We start from the raw sequence: 22,693 nt of genomic DNA, 5'->3' as shown, positions 1-22,693 counted from the left end.
GCGTGGGTGCGTGGGTCCGGCCACACCACTGCGAGGAACCCACCATCCATCCGTCCGTCCGTCCTCTCCAAAGATCAGAGCAAAACAGGCGGCGAAAAGTACAGCAGACAGGGAAAAAAAAGAGCGAGCTTTGCACGGGATTCGCCGGCGCCGCCGCGGAGCAGCGCAAGCACAGCCAGCAGCCAGCAGCCACAGCGAGCCCCGGCGAGCGAGCGAGCGAGGATGCACTCCTTCGGGCACCGCGCGAACGCGGTGGCGACGTTCGCCCTGACGATACTGGCCGCCATGTGCTTCGCCGCCTCCTTCTCCGACAGCTTCAACTCCCCCACCCCCACCGCCTCCGTCAAGGTACCCGCCCCCCTTCCCTTACTCCTCCGCTCCCCTCCGCCCCGCCCCGCCCACGGGCCGCTCGATCTGGCTGGCTGTGGACTCTGGCCGATTCGTCTGCCCCGCTCACGCGATCTGTGCTGTGTTGTTTTGAGCCCCGCAGATCCTCAACATCAACTGGTTCCAGAAGGAGGCCAACGCCAACGACGAGGTGATCTCCTGCCTTCCACGCCGACGATTCCCTTCGGCGGAATGTTATCGGATTCTGACGGTACTTTGTTGTACGATCTGTCCCTGTTTAGGTTAGCATGACGCTGAACATCTCCGCCGACCTTTCGTCGCTCTTCACGTGGAACACGAAACAGGTAATGTCCTCTGCTGGCCCTTTTCCCTAAATGTTCGCTAATTCGTATTCTTCGGCAACCAAATAGAGGTGGGAGGTGATGCCTGTTAGAAAGTATCATGTTTGGTTATGGTAGAAGGTGTTTCTTTCCCCCGGCAAGAAGACGTGGTAAGATAGTGGTAGAATGTTCAACACTGACCACGGTGAAATTGGCTATACTGACATGTTGAAAAGGAAGGCAAGTCCGCAACTGCGTCTGTACTCTGTAGTAGTATCTCCATATGTGTGGATATCTCGGGTTTGCGGAATGATCTTGTGCTAGTGGCAAGTAGAAAGATATTTCTTTCATGTAGTGTCTGGTTTAGTGTTATGATGCTAGCAACCATGCAACTGAAGTTTGAATCTTTCATGTCTTCCAGTTTTGGCTAAGCTTGAGAACTGTTCTTGTGCTTCTGATATGCTAAATCACTTAATGTTACTTCTCTTGGATGTCTGTTCAGGTGTTCGTTTTCGTGGCAGCTGAGTATGAGACTCCACAAAATGCCCTGAATCAAGTAAGTTTTTTTATGTATCGGTGGTGTGATATTGCAAATATGACCCGTGCTTTTATCCATTCTCTACAAAAAATGAATGCTGGTAACTATTTTGAACAACACTTCAGGAGAGAAGATTGCATACAATGTGTTGTATTGCACCTTTAATGCCCGGTACTTCTGTTTTAAGATTCTATACCTGAATTATAGTGCCTTTAGGAAAGTGTAGCAAGTCCTGCCGAAGAAAACCTACCAGCCCACAATAAAACTAAGATATTTTACTTCAATGCCACCACTACTATACTGTGTTGTTTGCACTGTTTTCTCACATGATTTTGTTGTGGTAAGTCCTGCTGATTAAAACGTACCAGCCCACAATAAAACCAAAATATTTTACTTAAGTACCCACCACTAGTATGCTGTGTTGTTTGCACTGTTTCCTCACATGATTCTGCGGGCCAGTATGTGTGCTCACATTATTAATGCAAAGCTGCAACAGCTGGGTAGTTACGGCACAAAGCTTCTGGTGGTCACAATTACATTCAATTCACACATACTCATGCCTTGCAGTGATGGAAATAAACTCCTTTCCTCGTCGTCTGCATAAGTAGATGGACATATATTTGATGGTTTTGTAAACTGAATGTAACTTGCTGCAGGGTTACACACCAGGGGACACAAACTATACCTGCGCGCGCGTATGTGTGTTTTGGGGTGGGGGGGGGGGTTAGGATTTTGAGCCTAGTTACCGCTAAGCAGCCAGTAATGGTAGTAGTGATTGTGATCTTTCGACAATGGTGTTTGGCCCAAACTTTTCAAAAATAATCAGATTCAGCCGGAGCTTACCACCTTTTCTATCCATCTCTATCATCAATTGTGATGCTTTGTTTTCAATAGCTCCATTGTGTAGTTCATAATGTGCTAACTTGTCTAAACTTGGCCTGAAACCACTTGAACTCTCCGAAATGTAAATGGAATAGACTAAGATAATCAGCTTTACATATACTGCTGGGCTGCCTATTTATTTTACCACTGATTTACCATTTCGTTTTTGAATCCGGAACTTGGATGAAACTAAAGTTGGAGCGACCATATTTGTATCAATTATAAACAGGATAGTTGCTAAATTTGGCCAAACTAACTGAAAATGTGTGCTACCGAAGCCAGGTGAAAAAAGCTTGGTTGAAGATCTTGATAAAAAATAAGTTATCAGATTAGTATTAGTAAGGGGAGCCTTGGCGCAGTGGTAAAGCTGTCGCCTTGTGACAACCATGAGGTCACGGATTCAAGTCCTGGAAACAGCCTCTTGCAGAAATGTAGGGAAAGGCTGCGTACTATAGACCCAAAGTGGCCGGACCCTTCCCCGGACCCTGAGCAAGCGGGAGCTACGTGCACCGGGCTGCCCTTTATTAGTATTAGTGAACCCAAAATATAGTTCCTCACATGGTCCTGTAGGCCAGTATATATGCTCATATGATTAATGCAAACCTGCAATAATGGTAGTATGGCACAAAGCTTCTGCTGGTCCACAGTTCCTCAATTCCAGACAATTTGCATGTACGCATTGCATATATATTTGATGGTTTTGGAAAGAATTTCACTTGGAGCAACAGGGGTCAGGTCACACTATATCAATATCATAATTCTTTTTTTTTAATTGATACTGATTAGCCGTAAATCAATTTGATTTTGTCATGCCATTAAGGAAACACTATTTGGGATACAATACCCATTTTAGAACCGTTCACTACTAACAAATAGAATTTATCAAAATAACAAATAATAACAAATAATATAGTTAATGGTTCCAATTTTTCCTAAATTTGGACCAAAATTAACTTGCTATATGGTTACACGATTGATTTGTGAATCCAATATGAATTTTCAATCTGAACCTAGTTACTGCTATTCAGCTGGCAATAAGTTCTGGTTGTTATCTGCCCGTAAGAACTGGACGGCAATGCTAGACGAAATCGATCGAATTCCACCAAAGTTTAGCTCATTTGATGTCCATTTCTAGCATCAGTTCAGCTGCTTCATTCTTGAGAATTCCATTCTATACTATCATGATGTGCCAAGCTGTCTAAACTCAGCCTGGTTTGGTTTTTGATTGCACCACTGATTTGACATTTGTTTCCGGAATTTGGAATTTTGATGAACTGAAGTTGAATCAGACATATTTGTATGAACTACAAAGATGCTGAAGTTGGCTGATTTGGCATGATCTACTGAATGTTAGCTTGACCATATCATTCATATATGCCCTACTTCTGTTGGTTTTCTGAACTTCTAGTGTGCCGGTCTATGCTCTTTATTCTGTGCCCATGATACATGATATATATCTGTATCATAGAGGAAGGCTCATTATTTTCTGGCATTATAATATTAGTTGCTGCCTTATTGAGTCAATTTTCCTTGTTTGCGTCAGTTATCTTGTGCAATCTAAGTTATTGCCTTTAACTTACATAATTGCTTTGGGTTTAATTATGTATGACAGGTCTCCCTTTGGGACGGAATCATACCGGCGAAGGAGCACGCCAAGTTCTTGATCCATACCACAAACAAGTACAGATTTATCGACCAGGCAAGCGTGTTGCCTTGACTGTGTGTTAATTTGATGCAAATCATCTTTTATGATTATCCTTTGACTATGCGTTGGAATCTCCATCTGCACGGTTGTTTGATCCATGCCGTGTCTGTGTCATTTGCAGGGGAGCAACCTGAAGGGCAGGGACTTCAACCTGACGATGCACTGGCACATCATGCCCAAGACGGGCAAGATGTTCGCGGACAAGATCGTCATGACGGGGTACCAGCTCCCCGAGCAGTACAGATAGACCGCCAGCGTCCTGGACCAATAGCTGCTAGCCCTATATATGGTCCGCTGTGCTGTGATGTGCAAACGCAGGAAGGGTTTAGTGGCAGTGACTGCGTTGCTGGTGCCGGGCCTTTTTTGCTCTAAATCTCGGCGGGACTGGGACAGGACATGTAAACTTGCTCATGAGCTTGTATGTTAGACGAATATGCGCGAGATGGATCCGTAATGTTAACTGTCGAATGCGAAACTTTGATGCTAGCAACTGCCCTGCCCGTGTGCTTGCAAAGCCTTGTTGGATTTCTATGCCAATCCAAGCAGCTCCAGAGCTGGAGAGTTCTGTACTCTCTCTTTCCTCTTTTCTTTTGAAATTTCGGCGACTTTATTGATGATACTGAGATCGTTAAGTTAGGAGGGTGTCTCTCAAACCCTCCCCATTTCTGTCCCCAAGCCTGAAGCTATAGTAAGCAAGTTTTTTTTTTCTTTTGCGGGGAAAGCTATATAGTTACATCAAACGGCATGTCCGAAAGAATAAAGCTTGGAGGATCGCCATCCCAATCCACCTCTACTTTAGAATTATAGGAAGGAAAGCCTAGCTCCTCTACTTTAGAATCATAGGAAGGAAAGCCTAGCTAAATTATGGGTCGCTGGATTAGCATCCCTCGACAATGCAAGAGCTCATCGAACCTATGTCATGTGCTTTCAAAACACAGTCCGCCAAGATTGCCGTGTATGGGCTCCAAACTTTAATGATTCCATTGCATGATTCCATTAACTCAAGAGAATCAGATTCCAGGAAAATATTAGCGCAGCCAAGATCCTGCACCATAGTAAGACCTCCCTGTAAGCAAGCCGATTGCCCTTGCAGATCTAGAAACCCAAAGATGATGATCTTGTCAAGGTCATCGCGCGAGTGGTTTAGCCATGGATTTTGTGCCGGCGTCGGTCGTCTCCGGGCGTGCTTAGCACAGCACAGCTGGACTTGGAGGTGATGATCATGGCTCGAATCCAAGTAAACGCGGGTGGACGGACGGCTGATGCGTCACGTAGGCAGGTAGGCCCTCCCCGTTGGAGGGAAGAAAAAATGGACGACACATTTTGTCAACATGCATACATGCCGATCGGTTCCTTTTTAGTAGAATCATATTATGGTCAAGTCAAAGCGATCATATATAGAGGAAGTAATTAATTACGGCAGGACGCAGGTTTAGACGAAACCAAGCACATGATCAGCAGCAGCGGCGGCAGGCAGGCAGGCAGTTTGGGCTGCGGACTCGACCGAGACTGACTAGCCGACTCTGCGTGCGGCGCCGGTCGTCTCTCGGCGTTAGCACAATTGGACGTCGACATGATCGATCAATTCATTGTCGTTATTCATCGTCACCAGCTGCTTGATCCCGCTGGTCGTACCTAAATTAGAGCAGGATTAATAATATGGCCAGTTGATGGATATATGAAACTGTCATGTAATTTATAGCCATCACCTTGCATGAGAGCCAGCTCCTTTTGCCCTTTAGTCTCTCTCCTCTTCACATAGGCACAAGTGTCATGTAAACGGGTTTATAACCCACTATTATACAACTTGCTCTTAGTAATTACTCCCTCCGTTTTTAACACTATATGATACGAAAGTACATTCAATAATGAATCTAATGACATTTGTACATGTTAATATTTATTCTACAAACTTCATCAAAATATGTGAATCAGTGGCACTAAAACGCAAGACCGATTAGTCGATTACCAATCACCACCTAGGTCCTCGTTGAAGGAAAAAAAAACACTCCTGGTAGGAGTACTTGTCAACGTCCTAAAAGGGAAGGCGCAGGTTCCCGGAAAGGAAGGATTGATCGATCTCACCCTTCCGAGTAAATTGCACAAAACTACCACTTTGAAGGATAGGTTTGCGAAAAATACTACAATACTTTTTTTTTGCAGAAAACACCACGTCTACGGTAATCTTTTTGTAAAAAACACTGATCGACGGATCGAGCTCGGTTAAGTGCGTTTATGACAGACGGGGCCCACCAATCAGGCTTACGTGGCAAAAATTTCTCACACCGTTACATTAAATCGATTGCTAGACATGGGGCCAGCTTGTCAGCGTCACACTCCTCTCTTCAACATTTTACAAACCAGCCCCTACAATTTCACAGGGTCACCCTTCAATCAAAAACAAAAAAAACAATCAGCTCCATGGATTTGGCCTGCACAAGCACACGAGCAGAGCAGCAATATGACGCGCCCATGGGTCTCGTCGCCGGCGAGGAGGCACGCCATCAGGGTATGGGGGAAGGAGCCTGTGTCGCAGCAAGCCCGCGTCGAGGCTGGCGGCTGGAGAGCAGCCACCTCGAGCTCCTCGGCCGGCCGACTGCAGCGGGACGCGGAGATGGTCGTCGGCGGGTGGCGTGGCCACGCCGGCGAGGCGGGAACGGTTGGAGCTCCGAGATCAGGCGGTCGGTTGCCTCGTCGCAGCCGTGGCACAACGTGCACCGGAGGGAGCCATGCGATGGAACGCCGGCCCGCCGTTGGGGTCGAGCAACTTCTGTGAGTTGCAGCGGGGGCGGGGTGCGGCCGGTGACGAGGAACGCGCAGGTGAAGCCGAGCAGCGCGCCCGCTGTCCCGGTGAGGGATTCCTGCCCGAGTTGGAGATGCTGGTTGGTTGCCGGCCGGTGGCGTACGCAGGTTGGGCGGTGGCCGCGCGATGCGTCTCTCGCACCATGCCCTCGTGCGGGGTCGTGAGGTAACAAGAGTAGGAGGCATTTTTTTTTCTTTTTTCTTTGGATGACAGGTGGACCCCCATAGGGCCCCACATGAGGATAACGTTATCAAACATCACCGTTATATCTGAGAGGTTAAGTGGTGCCACATCAGCCTGATTGGCGGGTCCCGTCTGTCATAAACGCACTTAACCGAGCTCGATCCGTCGATCAGTGTTTTTTGTAAAAAGATTATCGATGTGGTGTTTTCTGCAAAAAAATGTATTATAGTGTTTTTCGCAAACCTAGTCTTTAAAATGATAGTTTTATGCAATTTACTCCACCCTCCCAGCAGTTTTGATCTCCAGGCCAGCCTGAGAAAACATGCATGCAGGAACATGTGGATGCGCTTGACCAGTCTAGCCAAGGAGACCCCAACACACACGTGGGGTCGGTTTCCACCCAAACCAAACCACCACCAACGTCTGCCATGCATGCATGCATGGAACTCTTTCTACTACTCCGGTTCTCCACCAACCACGACCACGGCCCTCGTCGAGTCGACGGGGCGTACCGGAGGCAACACGGTCAATATCTATAATTCAATACATGCACACTACCACCACAAAAAATAATATCAATACATGCACGACCGATGAATTCCTTCCTTCATTCATTCAGGCGTGAGTGGAAACGTTTTCGGTCGGTCGGTCTCGTCGATCTGGTGCACGTTGAGTTGAACGCTAGCTAGCTTTCACGACTTGGACGGTTGAAATCGTTTAGAAAGGCAGACATGCAGCATGGACAGAACGAGTGGATCATTGCCTCGTTGCGTCGCCGGTCGATCGTGCCTACCTACACGCATGCATCGTGTTTCGTGTGTGGCCGATGCCGTACGTACGTTGATCACATGTGGCTAGTTTATGTACGTGTGCACGCGTGCCTGCACAGGGCGTTCTCCTGTCCAAATACGAAGGAAACATACGCAGCATTTACATAAATGAGCATTAATCACGATGTTATGTTTTTCCTGTGCTTGACGTCGCCCTACTTGTCTCTAATTAAGTGTGCACATTGAGTTGAACGCTTTTGAAACCATGCATAAATAAATAAATTTTAAAAATACATACAGATAATACGTTGACAGAATGGGTGAACTGCCTTGTCGCTAGCTACACCGTCGGCTTGTAGCAGGTGCCGATCTTGTTGATCTTTACATGTACTACTTACTTGTTTAAAAATGAACGGAAATGTGTCGGATTTGCAAAAATGAGCATGTGTGCATGTTTAGTACTCCCTCCGTCCCGAAATACTTGTCGGAGAGATGGATAAAATTGAATGCATCTATAACTAAAATACGTCTAGATTCATCTATTTCTTCGACAAGTATTTCCGGATGGAGGGAGTAGTATTCTAGTCGGGATAAATCTATTGATTTTTTTCATGCTCGAGAGGATGGGAAGGTGAGCGCCCAGGCCGTACCTGATCCATATGTGCACAGGAAACAAATGCACGCGGCCGGTCATACGATTTGTGTTTCTTTTCTTGACAAATACAAAGAAACCGATCACTAAAGAAACGTATCATGGCACGGGAACTTCTTCCGGGGATGGAAATGCCACGGGAACTTCAAAGCAATATGAACGTGGTATGATATCGTATGCACCTTTTTTATATTCATAAACAAAACAGACCGTGAGTGCCGGCTTTGTCTTTTCCTCATCACAGATTGTATGAGAATTCGCCCCTCTTTACCCGCTGAGTTCCTCGTTGTATAAAGATCAGATTCAAATTATATTTCGCAGTATAATCCCGACTCTTGTTACAACTTAGAACCAAATGCAATCTTTCTAGGATTGCTTTTGGTTCGACCAATAACATGAACCGGGAGTACGGAAGTAATCCACTCAAAAACAAAATAACGCCCTCCTCCATGTTGGGTTGAAATCAATATTGACGTGTACTATAAATATACTCCCTCCGTTTGAAAATACTTGTCATCAAAATGAATAAAAAAATATATCTAGAACTAAAATACGTCTAGATACATTCCCTTTTATCCATTTTGATGACAAGTATTTCTGGACGGAGGGAGTACATCACATGAAAGAAATCATTTCATGAAGTACTTTGATTTTGCATTGATTAGTTTTATGCTTTAGAGTCCGCGCTACCTAAAATTTTTCGTCCTCTGTCACCGTCACTGTGCCACCGTTGGGAAGTGTGGCAATGTCTGGAGCAACATATGCTCCTACGTGGCATATAAGAAAGAAAGAAAGAAAAAAAAAGGAAAATCGTGTTCCTCAGTTCGCACACCGTTCGTCTTCTTCCCCTGCTCCTGCCTCCTAGCCTCCCTGAGCTGTTGTCCAGACCATCCCCACAAGGCCACAACCATGTCCCCCTCCTCCTTCTCCAGCACCGGCGATGACCCCGCGCGCGCCACCTAACCCGAAGTGCCAACTCATACACTCGCTCCCACCACTCAAGCCCCGCACGGATTCAGACCGGCCACGTCACAATTAACTCATTGTGTTCAACTGTTGACCCTATGCATGGCTTGGTTAAAGTTAATGAAGACTTAACATTTACGAAAAACAGTACGTGTTGTATTACTCCCTCCGTCTAGGTGAGTAAGTCATTTTAGGTTGTGCACCGTGACCAAGGAGGAGGGGAAAACAAGAAAATTTAATGTTCATTTGCTAATTAATAGCATTGCATGCAATGAACTAACCATTGCATGTCGTGTTTGATAATCTCAAGTCATTAAAAGCATGCACACCTTACTTCTCTTATTGGTTGATATGTCAAGAAACAAGAAACAAGGTGAAATTTAATGCACCGTGCCTAAGTGTTTTGGGATTATTTGATTTTCGTAAGATGACTTACACACCTAGATGAAGGAAGTATGACTTTATGAGACAGACGAAGTACGTGCTACGAGTATATACTATATCACGGCAAAGTTTTGCTCTGGAGAAGTAGTAGTAATGTACATGCATCATCCAGTTAATTACGAGGATGTTGTGGCCAAGGTTTTGGTTACTGGTCGAAATTTCGAGATTTCTCATGGTTACGCGTATTTTCGTGCCCCTCGGTAAATCCTCATACCGAGCAAAAAATATCAATTTTTTAAATTTAAATCCTCGATCTATAGTAAAGTACGTAGGATCTAATTAATGCCATGAGAGTTGGTTCTGACGTGTTGGTACCAACCTAGTTCCTGTTTTGGGAGGTCTCTGGTTTGAATGTTTGTTCATTCATTTATTTGAATTCAAATTTCAACTGTAAAATTCGTTTGAAATATTCTTGGTATTTCTCGATAACCGTGGTAACCACGTTTACCAGTCCCCCGGGTAAAATTGCCACATTCGGTAATCAAAACTTTGGTTGTGGCCAAGGCCCAGGACGCATGTTTAGACGACCAAACACATAAACATCATCGGCAGTTTGAACTCTAGACTCGATCGAGGACGGACTCTGCATGGACCGGGCGGCGCCGGTCGTCTCTCGCCGTTAGCACAATTGGACGTGGACATGCATGATCATTAATCTCATCATCGCTCCGGCCGGTCGTGGTCGTTGAATCGACTGATACAAAGTAAAGCACAGGTGGACGGACCGTGGAGGGAGAGAGTGACGTAAAAACGAAAGTGCATCGACCAATCACCAGCTAGCTAGGTACCTAGGTCCTCCTCGTTTAACATCTCAAAAGGGAATGGCGCGCAGGTTCCCGGAACAACGCTGCTACACACACGACAAATCTGAACGATTTTCAGACGACAGAGTATATCAAGCCGTCCATGCATAGACCAAACACTGGATAGCACCGTTAATTCCTCCGTCGTCCAAAGTTCGTGCGGTGAAGTGTCGTCCGCATAGTAGTTTCGTTCCCGGAAAGGATGGATCTCACACTCCCAGTTTAACCCCTTGTCTGACAAAACATGCAGGACCAACGCATTAAGCTCGATGGACCTCACATGTTCCTGCATGCGCTTGACCAGTCTGGCTCAGGAGACCACCACCAATGACGCTGCCAATGCATGCGTGGAACTCTTCCTTTTTTCACGTTTGCCATTTCTCAGTTGTTACCTGAAAAATTAGCTCGCATCAATCAATTTTGGGACGGGGGCGCATGAAGAGCGACAACGGCGAGTGTTGACGGAGACGAGCGGCAACGTCCTAAGAGCATCTCGAACAGCCGCGTCAAAAAACGCGCGCGGCCCGTTTTCACGCGCTCCAGCGGTGACGGTAAATTAGCGCGCGGGAAGCGGTTGCGCGCTCGGGGGAGAAAGCGGCAGCTCGCACGTTAGATTTGGCGCGCCGCTTCGCGCGCCTATAAAATGCGTCGCTCGTCACGCCCTCCACCACACTGCCACGCGCCCTTTCCCTCGCCACCTCGCCGCTTCGAGGCTTTCTTGCCGCTTCCAGCGCCCCGCCACCGCCATGCCGTCGGGGATCTTCGGGCTACCGCGGCGTCCGCGAGCGCCCCAACGGCTGGTACTCTGCCGAGATCTGGACCGGCTCAGCCTCGGTTCGTTCCGGACCATGCACGAGGCGGCCCGCGCGTACGACGCGGCGGCGTGGGGCTTGGAGAGGCCCCCGTCGCAGATGAACTTCCGGAACGTCTACACGCGCGAGCAGTCCCAGCGCGTCGCCCCTCCGCCTCGTCTGATCACGAACCAGGACCATGCGGACCACGCTCGGCTGCAATGCCGCCTCCTCGTCGCCGAGGAGGACGAGCGAGCCATGGCGGAGTGGCACCTGCGCCACCTGGAGAACGTCGCCGCCGAGAACGCCTTCTGGGCGGAGAGGACAACAAGGCGCCGCACGGAGCGTGCCAACAGGCGTCGGCGCAAGGCACTGGCCATATCGCAATGCGATATCGTCGAGGCAGGCGGGACGTCGATCTTCTCCCCTAACGATGACCATTGGGATGACATGTGGCTTGATACCTCGGACAACACCACCAATGATAATGATGATGATAACGGCTGGGAGTAGTTTTTAGTTGCACCATAGTTTTATCAAGTTTTTTTTTGCGGGAACACTTGTATTACTCAAAAGACAATGTCCTTACAATCATCAAGGGAAATACCCAAGACTTCCTCTGGCCGAGACCCTAGCCAAGTCATAGTTCGCCCCTCAACTCGAGCAAACCTAGCTAAACTATCACTAGCTTTGTTTTGGGCACGCGATACATGAGTAATACAAGTTTGTCTAAGACGAAATAAAAGTCTAATTTCATTCACCAAGGAGGCATTAACTGAGCGATCAACTTCCCCAGAAGATAACAAGGATACTGCCATACTTGAATCAGATTCAATTGCAACAGGCAAATCAGACCTTTGTATGGCAAGTGATAATCCTTCCATTATCCCACATAGCTCAGCTTCTAGTGGATCTCTGCAAGAAAATAGTGATCTACAAGCCGAGAAGATGATCCTGCCCTCATTGTCTCGAAGAATCATACCAGCACCAGCATCATCGCTTGCTACAAATGAGCCATCAGCATTCAATTTGACCCAGCCATTAGCAGGCGGTACCCATCTAGCTTCAGAAATCGGTTGTTGTGGTGTGGTTGCCGCCCCAACATGCTGATTATAAGATAAATATCCCTTTCCTTTCGCTGGATCCATCTCTGAATTTAGCTTGATGCCAATTAATTCATCCAGATATCTCCTCAAAAAGCTTATCAAGGACTCCATGACCGGCGCTGGCTTGTGATGCACAATTTCATTACGCACATACCAGCTCCTCCAGAAGATGAGCAATAGTTTAGTACGATCAATATCACATAAGTGGTCGAGCGCATGGAGGAGCCATTCCTTACCAGTGTTCACGAAGGAATCCATTGCTGGTAGTTTCCATACATTAGACATTTCTCTATACAAATCCCGACCACGTTGGCACCTTAAAAACGGGTGGAAATTATCTTCTACCTCCATTCCACACACCGGGCAACCACTTATCGTTTCCAAACCAATTTTGTTCTTGTTCTTCCATGTTGGGAGGGCATCCGTCGCCATTCACCAAGCAAAATTGCGGATCATCGGCGGCACATTACTCTTCCATATAAGTTTCCAGCAGCTTCTCCCCCAGAGCTCGAGGTACTGCTAGAAGCCAAATTTGCACCATGAACTTCATGAAAAGCAACCTGATAAGCTGATTTGACAGAAAAAAAAAATCCATTTTTACTCGGCCCCCAAGCGATCACGTCCTCGTCCAACCTAGGGGACGCCCGTATTTTCATTATCTCATTCACATCTGCGTTCAAAAAATGCTGCTGCAGTAAATCTACCTTCCAAGACCCATTGGGATTAAGAAGGTCAGAAACAAAACGAATGCGGCATCGGCCCTGTAGGGAAATATGTTTGTACGACACCGGCCTTGGTATCCAATTGTCCCTCCAAATCCGGATGCTCCTTCCATTTCCCACCCTCCATATTAGCCCTTCACTAGTGCAGAACCGGCCTTTAGTGCCGGTTTGTAACGGCCTTTAGTGCCGGTTCACCAACCGGCACTAAAGAGTGAGGACTAAAGGTCCCCCCCTTTGGTACCGGTTCGTCACGAACCGGCGCTAAAGTGCAAACACGTGGCACGAGCCAGGCCCGGGTGCGCGTAGGGCTTTAGTACCGGTTGGTAACACCAACCGGTACTAAATGTTTGGGTGTTTTTTTTATTTTCCATTACATTTTTTTTGTTTGCTGGTATTTCACGATACTACAAATTGTACACGTTATGCATATATATAAATAGATTTTCTCGTACGTATAGAACCGCATATATATATATATATATATATATATATATATATATATATATATATATATATCATCGAATGTCTCACAACCAACACCATTATTCACACATACACATGTATATACATATATAATTTCTCCTACATATGTTGCCTTGGTGCCTTCGTAGCACGATGACAAGTGGTTCATGGGGACAGTAGCGGGTAATAGTATTCTCCTTCGGGATTTATGACCTGGTCGAGCAAAAATCCGGCTATTTCCTCTTGAAGTGCTAGTATACGGTTCGATGGTAGGAGCTTATCCCGCACCTCTGTGAACTGTTAAGGAGATCAATATGCATGTGTGTTAGTTATGTGACTAGATATCGATAATGGTGTGAATAGTGTTCTGACAAACGTACCCAGTCCTGTCCATCAGATCTGCTCCTTTCGGACGTTATCATGCGAATGTTCTCGCAAACGTAGAATGCACACATATTATTCCCTGACGCCTGCTTCAGGGCCTTTACAAGAATGGAATTGAATCAGATAATGATTAATTAATCAAGCATGATAATTAATTAATGATATTGAAACAAGAATTAAAGAGATGGTAGCTAGCTAGTACTACTTAATTACTTACCTTTGGTCGAAGCCAAAACAACTTTTGTTTCCATTCGTCTGGAGTCACCGCGATGAACTTTGCCCATGCCCTGCCCGCCAGCAAAGAAAATTAATAAAGCGGTTATTAAATAGTTCATATCAGAAAATGACGAACTAATAATAGGCCGAGATATATATAGTTAATAATGATTGAAATTATCTGTTGACTATCCCCTTCACGATGGTGAAGTCACTTTCTTCTTTAGTTAGCGAGTCCAGTAATTCAACTTTTCCTTCCTCAACTTTAATGTCTATCAAGACCCAGTGCCAACTACATGCGCACACGTTTGCATGTCTTAAATAAGCGGGCATGTGCATAAAATTAATCAACTACCGTAAACCGTATACACTTAATTATTAATATCTAGCTAGCTAGTAAGCAAAAACAGAATTTGTAGTACAAGACAGTGTGACTCACGGGAAGTTGTAAGGAAGTAGTATATCTTCATTGCTATTGAGGCGCTTCAAGAACTCTACCATGCTTTCCTCTACACCTGCTTGATAAAATGGATACTTCTATATGTCCTCATTAATGGTATTTGGGTCAATGAACCCAATGCCATAGCGTCCAGATTTTTTCATTTCATACATCTTCATCCTGCATATAATACCACAGAAAAGAATATAGTGAGGATAATTACATGTAATGATTGATCAAAATTATCACTACATAATTAGCTTGAGACTTAAATTACAAAAAGAAATCACTTACAGACAATAGCAACTGACGATAGACTTGTCGAGTGCGTCCTGATTGAATAATTGATATAGTTCTGAATACTCAATGGACAGAGCTTTCTCATGGTAATAATGATCCTTCTTGACATTCACCATGAGGGACACTCGATTGGAAATCTTGGTCATGTTCATGTACCATTGATGCAATTCATACATTCTCGTTGGGAGGTCCTTGACCTTGTCTGGATGGACCAAAGGTTGGCCCCAGACATATTTCCATTTTATTTCCGATTCTTTAAGCGGAGACATGGGCTCGATTTCGAGGAGTTGTCCAACAGAGATCTTGAGCATTTCAGCCTGCATTATATGCTCCTCCGTTATTACCACATCGCCCTGCTGGGGAACGCTAACGGTTTGCCCACAATAATATTTGGCGCGCGTACTCCTCTCATGTGTTGTTGGCACAACAAGCGGGGGGATCTCTTGCGCCGCCTGTTCTCCCAGCTGGGGAACGGTTTTCCCGCATTTTTTGCCAGCTGCTTGTTGGCTCGAGCTCGAGCTCGCTTCCTTCCGTAGCTGTGCTCGATGTAGCTTCCTGATTTGACGCTCATAGTCTGAGTCAACAGGCTTGGGAGCTGGTGCTCTAGCCATATGAATGAAGTGGTCAATCATTTTCTCAGGCACTTTCTCCTTTGGCGGCGGTGCCGGTTTCGGTCCAAAATGGGCGTCCACTTGGGCCTGCACTATGGCTGCGTTTTGCTCCTCGGTCATGTCGTAAGGCCTCTGAGGAAGAGGAACGAGGCTTGGACCATATTTATATCGCTTGTCTCCGCCTGTACTTCCTGAACTACCTCGACTCGTACCGCTACGCACCAAAGCTACGACATGTCTCTTCTGCGATTGCTGAGACGACGGAGACGGCTGACGTGGAGTTGGACCAGGAGAAGTGGGCTGACGATGTGTTGGACTTGAAGCAGGAGGTGTGGCCTGACACGGTGCCGGACTTGAAACCGGAGAAGTGACATGATGCTGTGCCGGGCTTGAAACCGGAGGAGTCAGCTCACGCGTTCGGGGACTTGGAGGTGGTGGCGGACTTCGAGGAGGAGTCTCTCACGCGTTCGTGGACTTGGAGGAGCGGGAGTCTGCTGACTCGATGGCGGACTTCGAGGACTCGGCAGACGACGCGGTGTCGGTGGACTTTGAAAGATGATGCAATCCTTTCTCCATAGGATGATACGATGTATGGCCTGTCCCAGTGTGTGCTCGTCTTCACCTCTAGGAATGTCAAGCGTTAGCCCCGAATATGGGTCCACCACTTCATTAACCATGACACAAGCATAGCCCTCTGGAATCGGGATGCAATGGTAGGTTGCTTCGGGGGTAACTGGAAAAGCAACGCCGTCCGCCACCTTTATGGATATGTTCTTCATTTTGGATTGTAGCTCACAATTAGTGTTCTCTATGATGTCATCCACAGGGTATGTATCCAGCAGTGTGTCGCCTGGGGCAGAACCAACGCTGCTTCTCGGCATGGATGGGACGGTGCTATCCAATGATGGACGATCATCCGCTTGCTGTTGTCGCTGCTGAGACCCCCTTTCCTGGCTAAGTGAGTCGATCTGCTGCTGCTGGAATTTGAGTGCCAGGTCCGCGTGCCTTGCTTCTAGGCCTTGAAGACGTTCTGCGTCCTGCTTCCTCTACTCCTCATCCAACTTTCTCTTCTTCTCCTCCTCCATCTTCTTTCTTGTACGGGACATGTAGTCGTCATTCCAGTCCGAAAAGCCCTCATACCAGGGAATAACACCCATGCCTCGTGTTCTTCCCGGGTGTTCAGGATTTCCCAGGGCGCGCGTAAGCTCGTCATTCTCTCTGTTGGGCGTGAACACCCCCGCTCGAGCTTCTTCTATTGCGTCAAGTATCTTTTGTTTGGCTCCTTTTAGACTTGCCTTCTTCGAAACCAGGCCTGTCTTCGGGTCCAACGCCCCCCCATGCGCATAGAACCAAGTTCTGCACCTGGGGGGCCAGCTCCTAGTAATCGGAGTGACCCCTGCACCCTCCATATCTTACTCAGACTTATCACACTTAGGCAATCCCACCGCGTATCCACCTGGACCCAGCCTATGGAACTGCGTCTTTCTTGCGGCATTTGCCTTGTTTTTCATCGACCGTTCCTTAGATAATTCTGAATCCTTGAAGGTCATGAAATCGTCCCAGTGTTCTCTTTGCTTCTCCAGTGTTCCCTTGAAATCTGGAGTCTTCCTTTCATTAGCGAGGTAGTTGGCCCATACAGTTTTCTTGTGGGTGTTGAATGCAATTGCCATCTTCTTAAGAGCAGCGGCCTTGACTTTCTCCACATCTGCTTTAGTGAAATGATCTGGTAGGGTGAAATGTTCCATCAGAGATTTCACCAGGTCTTCTTTGGCTCTGCATCGACCCAAGTAACACCTGGACGTTTAGTCTTTGGCTCTTTCCATTCTTGAATGGAGATCGGGAGTTTGTCCTTCACAAGAACTCCGCACTGACGAGTCCACTTGTCCGCAACGTTCTTAGGCGTGAGGGGTTCGCCACTAAGTTTGGTGGATTCGATGTGGTACTTTACACCATCCTTCAACAATCTGCCCGGGCCTCGCTTTGTCTTGTTGTCTGTAGAAGCAGATTTGCTCGATCCGGAGGGCTGAAAGAAGAAAGATCGATTCGTTAATATATCTTCAATAAAAAAACATGTGATGATCACCAGGATGCATGCTTATATAAATATATACCTCGCCGGAAGTCTTTATTATTTGAAGATCAGCATTTTCTGTGTTATCACTAACATTGTCTGTGTCATCATAATCATAGTTCATGACTTCATCAGCTCGGTCGTCGAGATCGAATATCTTTTCATCACCCTCTCCGGTATTGTTCAGATATTGGGAGCCGTCATCTTTCAGATCATCTAGCCTATGAGGGCTGCGTATGATGTCGAACAATTCCTCTTCTCTCTCTGCCGGTATTGTCCGCCATAGCTTTTACTTTACTAATTAATACAGAAGAAATATAAAACAATTTAGTATTCAAATTACAATGCATGGATGCAATTAATCAATAAGGAAAAACTGAATCTCGAATACATCGTCTCGAATATATAATCTCGAATACATCATCGTCTTAATATATATAATCTCGAATACATCGTCTCGAATATTATATATCGAATACATCACTGGCTAGGTACCTAATAAAGATCGAGTACTACAGAAGAATCTAGGGCGCCACTCGCGGTTCCTGGGGCGCGGGCGGTGCACACCCAAAGAGAAGGAACCATCACAGGATCATATCTCCGGTCATCTGCCCAAAGAACCCGCCAAGTAGTGGAGAACCTGACGTCGTCCATAGCAGCCATGTAGCGATGGACGTGCTCATCTTCCTCCCTGACACGGCGACGCACCACCTCCGGCGGGGCCGGCTGCCTCTGCACCGAATGTGGCCCACGCGAACGCCACCAAAGAAGATCAGGGTCGACGACGAGACCCGAGGTCGGGTTCCTCACCAAGTGGCGCGCCCCTCCAGGTAGCACCTCCCAGTGCCAGCATGGCGGAGCCCAGTCCCGGACATGGGTCCTCTCAAGCATGACGTCGTCGCGAACGGGTCGACGACGAGGATGCGGGCCAGGCATATCGTCGAGAACAAGTACTATATGCCCGCAAAAAGTAACATTTTTTAAATGATTGGATTGTGATAACTAAAATTCTATATATATGCAAATTCTAACAATTTGACATTAATCTAATTCATCTAACTAAAACTAATTGTAAAATTTCGTGATTATATAACTAACATTTCTATAACAATTCTAATATTTATATAACTAAAAAACAGAAAAATTGCTAACATTTCTATAAATATTTCTATAACTAAAAACAGAAAACATTTATAACATTTCTATATAACTAACATTTCTAATATTTATATAACTAAAAAACAGAATAATTTCCTAACATTTCTATAACTAAAAAACAGAAGAAAAAAAATTAACAAACAAACTAATAATGTGTGTCTGTGTGTGTAGTGTGTGTGTGTATAGTGTGTGTGTGTGTGTGTGTGTGTGTGTGGACATGGCGGCCGGGGCGAGTTCACCGGCGAGGCGACGACGGGGCGGCGACGATGGGGCGACGGGATGGGGCGGCGATGACGGGGCGACGGGACAGGGCGGCGAAGATGACGGGGCGGGGCGGGGCGCGGTGACGGCCGGGGACGACGGGGACGGGGACGGCCGGGGCGGCGACGTCGATGGGGGCGGCAACGAGGGGCGGGGACGGCCGGGGTCAGCGACGAGGGGCGGGGGCGGCGACGTCGACGGGGACGGCGTCGATCGGGGCAGGGCGGCGCGACGGAGGGAGGAAACAGAGGGAAGAAACAGAGGGAAACTGAATTTTTTTAAGTGTTGTATATAAAGGATGGACCTTTAGTACCGGTTGGAGCCACCAACCGGTACTAAAGGTCTGTTTTGGCCAGGCCAAGCGGCGGGAAGCGCACCACCTTTAGTACCGGGTGGTGGCTCCAACCGGTACTAAAGGGGGGGTCTTTAGTACCGGTTGGAGCCACGACCCGGTACTAAAGGGGGTGCGCTGGCTCCAGGCGGTGCGCAAGTTTAGTCCCACCTCGCTACCCGAGGGGCTACCGCACTGGTTTATAAGCCCCAGTGCGGTAGCTCTCTCGAGCTCCTCTCCTAAGCAGGCCTACTGGGCCTACCTGTCCTCTTCTGCCCTGTGGGCCTACTGGGCCTTTGCGGGCCTGCATCCTGGCCCAACTAAAGGTTGTGTTCCTAGTCGTATGCAGGCCGCTTTGGCCCAGTAGGCGGGCTTTTTTATTTTCTTAATTTTTTTTGCTTTTTATTTTTTATTTATTTTGAGTTGTTTTTTGCTGTATTTAGAGTTTCTTTGTGAATATTTTTGCTTTAGGTACAAAAAATTACAAACTTTCTGTTAGTGCCGGTAGTTTTCAATTTGAATAGTTTAAATTTTGAATTATTTGAAATTTGTGTGAATCACTAGTTTGTGAATAACTTAACTTTGAAAAAAGTTTTTTCAGTGATTCTTTTTTCTTATGTTTAATATTAGTGTGTTTTATCATTATATTCAATTTGGTAATGCTTAGGTTATTTAAAAAATGAAATGCCTTTGTAACATTTCAGTTTTCGTCGGAAACCCTGATACTTCGAAAAAGATTGTCCATTTTGTACACGAAGTGTATCCAGTTTTTGCCGTAACCCTCTCTACTTTTTTGCACATGCTATTTGTATGAAATTATGATACCATGCCAACTTTCAACCTTTTCTGAGTTCATTTCAAATGCTTTTCAATTTCAGGGTCATTTAGCTGGAAAAAAATCAGTAAATGCATGAAAAGAATTTGTTTGCACATAAAATTTCTTCGCGTTTCAAATGCCAAAACACATAATTAACTACCCTAACTATTACAGACATTCCCTCCTGGGTGTGAAACACAGAAGAAAGTGATGATAGTGAAGCCGATCACATCCCAGATCTTTGGGTGTGAAACTTTTTCTTCTCGTGTGTCCCTTTGCGCCGTAGCCATGGAAAATCTTCATCATTTAACTGGATGCTCGGGTCAATATTCACTGTGAATGGAGCAATTTCATCAAACTTTTCATAATCTTCTGACATGTCTGTCTTGTCATCCACTCCCACGATGTTTCTTTTTCCTGAAAGAACTATGTGGCGCTTTGGCTCGTCGTATGATCCATTCGCTTCCTTATCTTTTCTTTTTCTCGGCCTGGTAGACATGTCTTTCACATAAAAAACCTGCGCCACATCATTGGCTAGGACGAATGGTTCGTCTGCATACGCAAGATTGTTGAGATCCACTGTTGTCATTCCGTACTGCGGGTCTTCCGTTACCCCGCCTCGTGTCATATTGACCCATTTGCACCGAAACAAAGGGACCTTCAAATCACCTGATCCATAGTTAAGTTCCCATATGTCCTCTATGTAACCATAATATGTTTCCTTTCCCGTGTTGGTTGTTGCATCAAAGCGGACACCACTGTTTTGGTTGGTGCTCTTCTTATCTTGGGCGATCGTGTAAAATGTATTCCCATTTATCTGGTACCCTTTGAAAGTCATTATATTCGAAGATGGTAACTGGGACAGCGAGTACAGGTCATTTTGAATATCGCCATCATTCAGGGCACGTTTCTGCAACCAACCGGCGAAAGTCCTCGTTTGTTCGCGTGTAATCCAGTCGTCAGACTTCTCCGGGTGTTTGGACTGTAGAAAATTCTTGTGTTCCTCCATATACGGAGCCACCAAGGCGGAATTCTGTAGAACTGTGTAGTGTGCTTCAGTGAGAGAATGCCCGTCCATACATATTATTTGATGCCCTCCTAGCGTGCCTTTTCCTTCCAGTCTGCCCTTATGCCGCGATTCAGGAACACCAATCGGCTTAAGGTCAGGAATAAAGTCAATACAAAACTCAATGACCTCCTCATTTTCATGGCCCTTCGAGATGCTTCCTTCTGGCCTAGCACGGTTATGAACATATTTCTTCAAGACTCCCATGAACCTTTCAAAGGGGAACATATTGTGTAGAAATACAGGACCCAAAACGTTAATCTCTTCGCAAAGGTGAACTAGGACGTGCGTCATGATGTTGAAGAAGGATGGTGGGAACACCAACTCGAAACTGACAAGACATTGCACCAAATCATTCTGTAACCTTGGTATGATTTCTGGATCGATTACCTTCTGAGAGATTGCATTGAGGAATGCACATAGCTTCACAATGGCTAATCGAACGTTTTCCGGTAGAAGCCCCCTCAATGCAACCGGAAGGAGTTGCGTCATAATCACGTGGCAGTCATGAGACTTTAGGTTCTGGAACTTTTTCTCTGCCATATTTATTATTCCCTTTATATTCGACGAGAAGCCAGACGGTACCTTCATGCTGAGCAGGCATTCGAAGAAGATTTCCTTCTCTTCTTTGGTAAGAGCGTAGCTGGCCTGACCCTGATGTATGTCGTCTTTTCCGTGCATACGTTGCTGGTCCTCCCGTGCCTCTGGTGTATCTTTTGTCTTCCCATACACGCCCAAAAAGCCAAGCAGGGTCACGCAAAGATTCTTCGTCACGTGCATCACGTCGATTGCGGAGCGGACCTCTAGGTCTTTCCAATATGGCAGGTCCCAAAATATAGATTTCTTCTTCCACATGGGTGCGCGTCCGTCAGCGTCCTTCGGAACAGGTTGTCCGCCAGGACCCTTTCCAAAGATTACCTTCAAATCCTTGACCATATCATGTACATCAGCACCAGTACGGTGGCGAGGCTTCGTCCGGTGATCCGCCTCACCTTTGAAATGCTTGCCTTTCTTTCTTACGGGATGCCTGCTCGGAAGAAATCGACGATGTCCCAGGTACACATTCTTCTTACAACTATTCAAATATATACTGTCGGTATCATCCAAACAGTGCGTGCATCCGCGGTATCCCTTGTTTGTCTGTCCTGAAAGGTTACTGAGAGCAGGCCAATCATTGATGGTCACGAACAGCAACGCCTTTAGGTCAAATTCTTCCCCCATGTGCTCATCCCACGCACGTACACCTGTTCCATTCCACAGTTGTAAGAGTTCTTCAACTAATGGCCTTAGGTACACATCAATGTCGTTGCCGGGTTGCTTAGGGCCTTGGATGAGCACTGGCATCATAATGAACTTCCGCTTCATGCACAACCAAGGAGGAAGGTTATACAAACATAGAGTCACAGGCCACGTGCTATGGTTGCTGCTCTGCTCCCCAAAAGGATTAATGCCATCTGCGCTTAGACCAAACCATACGTTCCTTGGGTCACCTGCAAACTCCTCCCAGTACTTTCTCTCGATTTTTCTCCACTGCGAACCGTCAG

The 22,693-nt window shown here is 46.4% G+C and overlaps 1 protein-coding gene across 1 annotated transcript; it reads left to right on the top strand.

Annotated features, from left to right (window-relative positions):
- Positions 1-51: 51 nt before the first annotated feature.
- On the top strand, positions 52-4,283 carry LOC123113057 (signal peptidase complex subunit 3B). The gene is made up of 6 exons (XM_044534172.1): positions 52-348; positions 491-538; positions 630-692; positions 1,171-1,224; positions 3,701-3,787; positions 3,915-4,283. Exons 1-6 carry the CDS (start codon positions 223-225, stop codon positions 4,038-4,040), a joined length of 504 nt encoding a protein of 167 aa, XP_044390107.1. The 5' UTR covers positions 52-222; the 3' UTR covers positions 4,041-4,283.
- The last annotated feature ends 18,410 nt before the right edge of the window (positions 4,284-22,693 follow it).

Source organism: Triticum aestivum, chromosome 5B (assembly GCF_018294505.1).
Source record: "Triticum aestivum cultivar Chinese Spring chromosome 5B, IWGSC CS RefSeq v2.1, whole genome shotgun sequence".
Classification (NCBI taxonomy): domain Eukaryota; kingdom Viridiplantae; phylum Streptophyta; class Magnoliopsida; order Poales; family Poaceae; genus Triticum; species Triticum aestivum.
This window is presented reverse-complemented; position numbering and strand designations above follow the sequence as displayed.

What these genes read in the sequence shown, in the direction of transcription:
- LOC123113057 (XM_044534172.1), top strand. Translation starts at nt 223, where the DNA reads ATGCACTCCTTCGGGCACCGCGCGAACGCGGTGGCGACGTTCGCCCTG. An exon ending in AGGCCAACGCCAACGACGAG is followed by an intron (nt 539 to 629) that starts GTGATCTCCTGC and finishes GTCCCTGTTTAG; the next exon opens with GTTAGCATGACGCTGAACAT. An exon ending in CACAAAATGCCCTGAATCAA is followed by an intron (nt 1,225 to 3,700) that starts GTAAGTTTTTTT and finishes TATGTATGACAG; the next exon opens with GTCTCCCTTTGGGACGGAAT.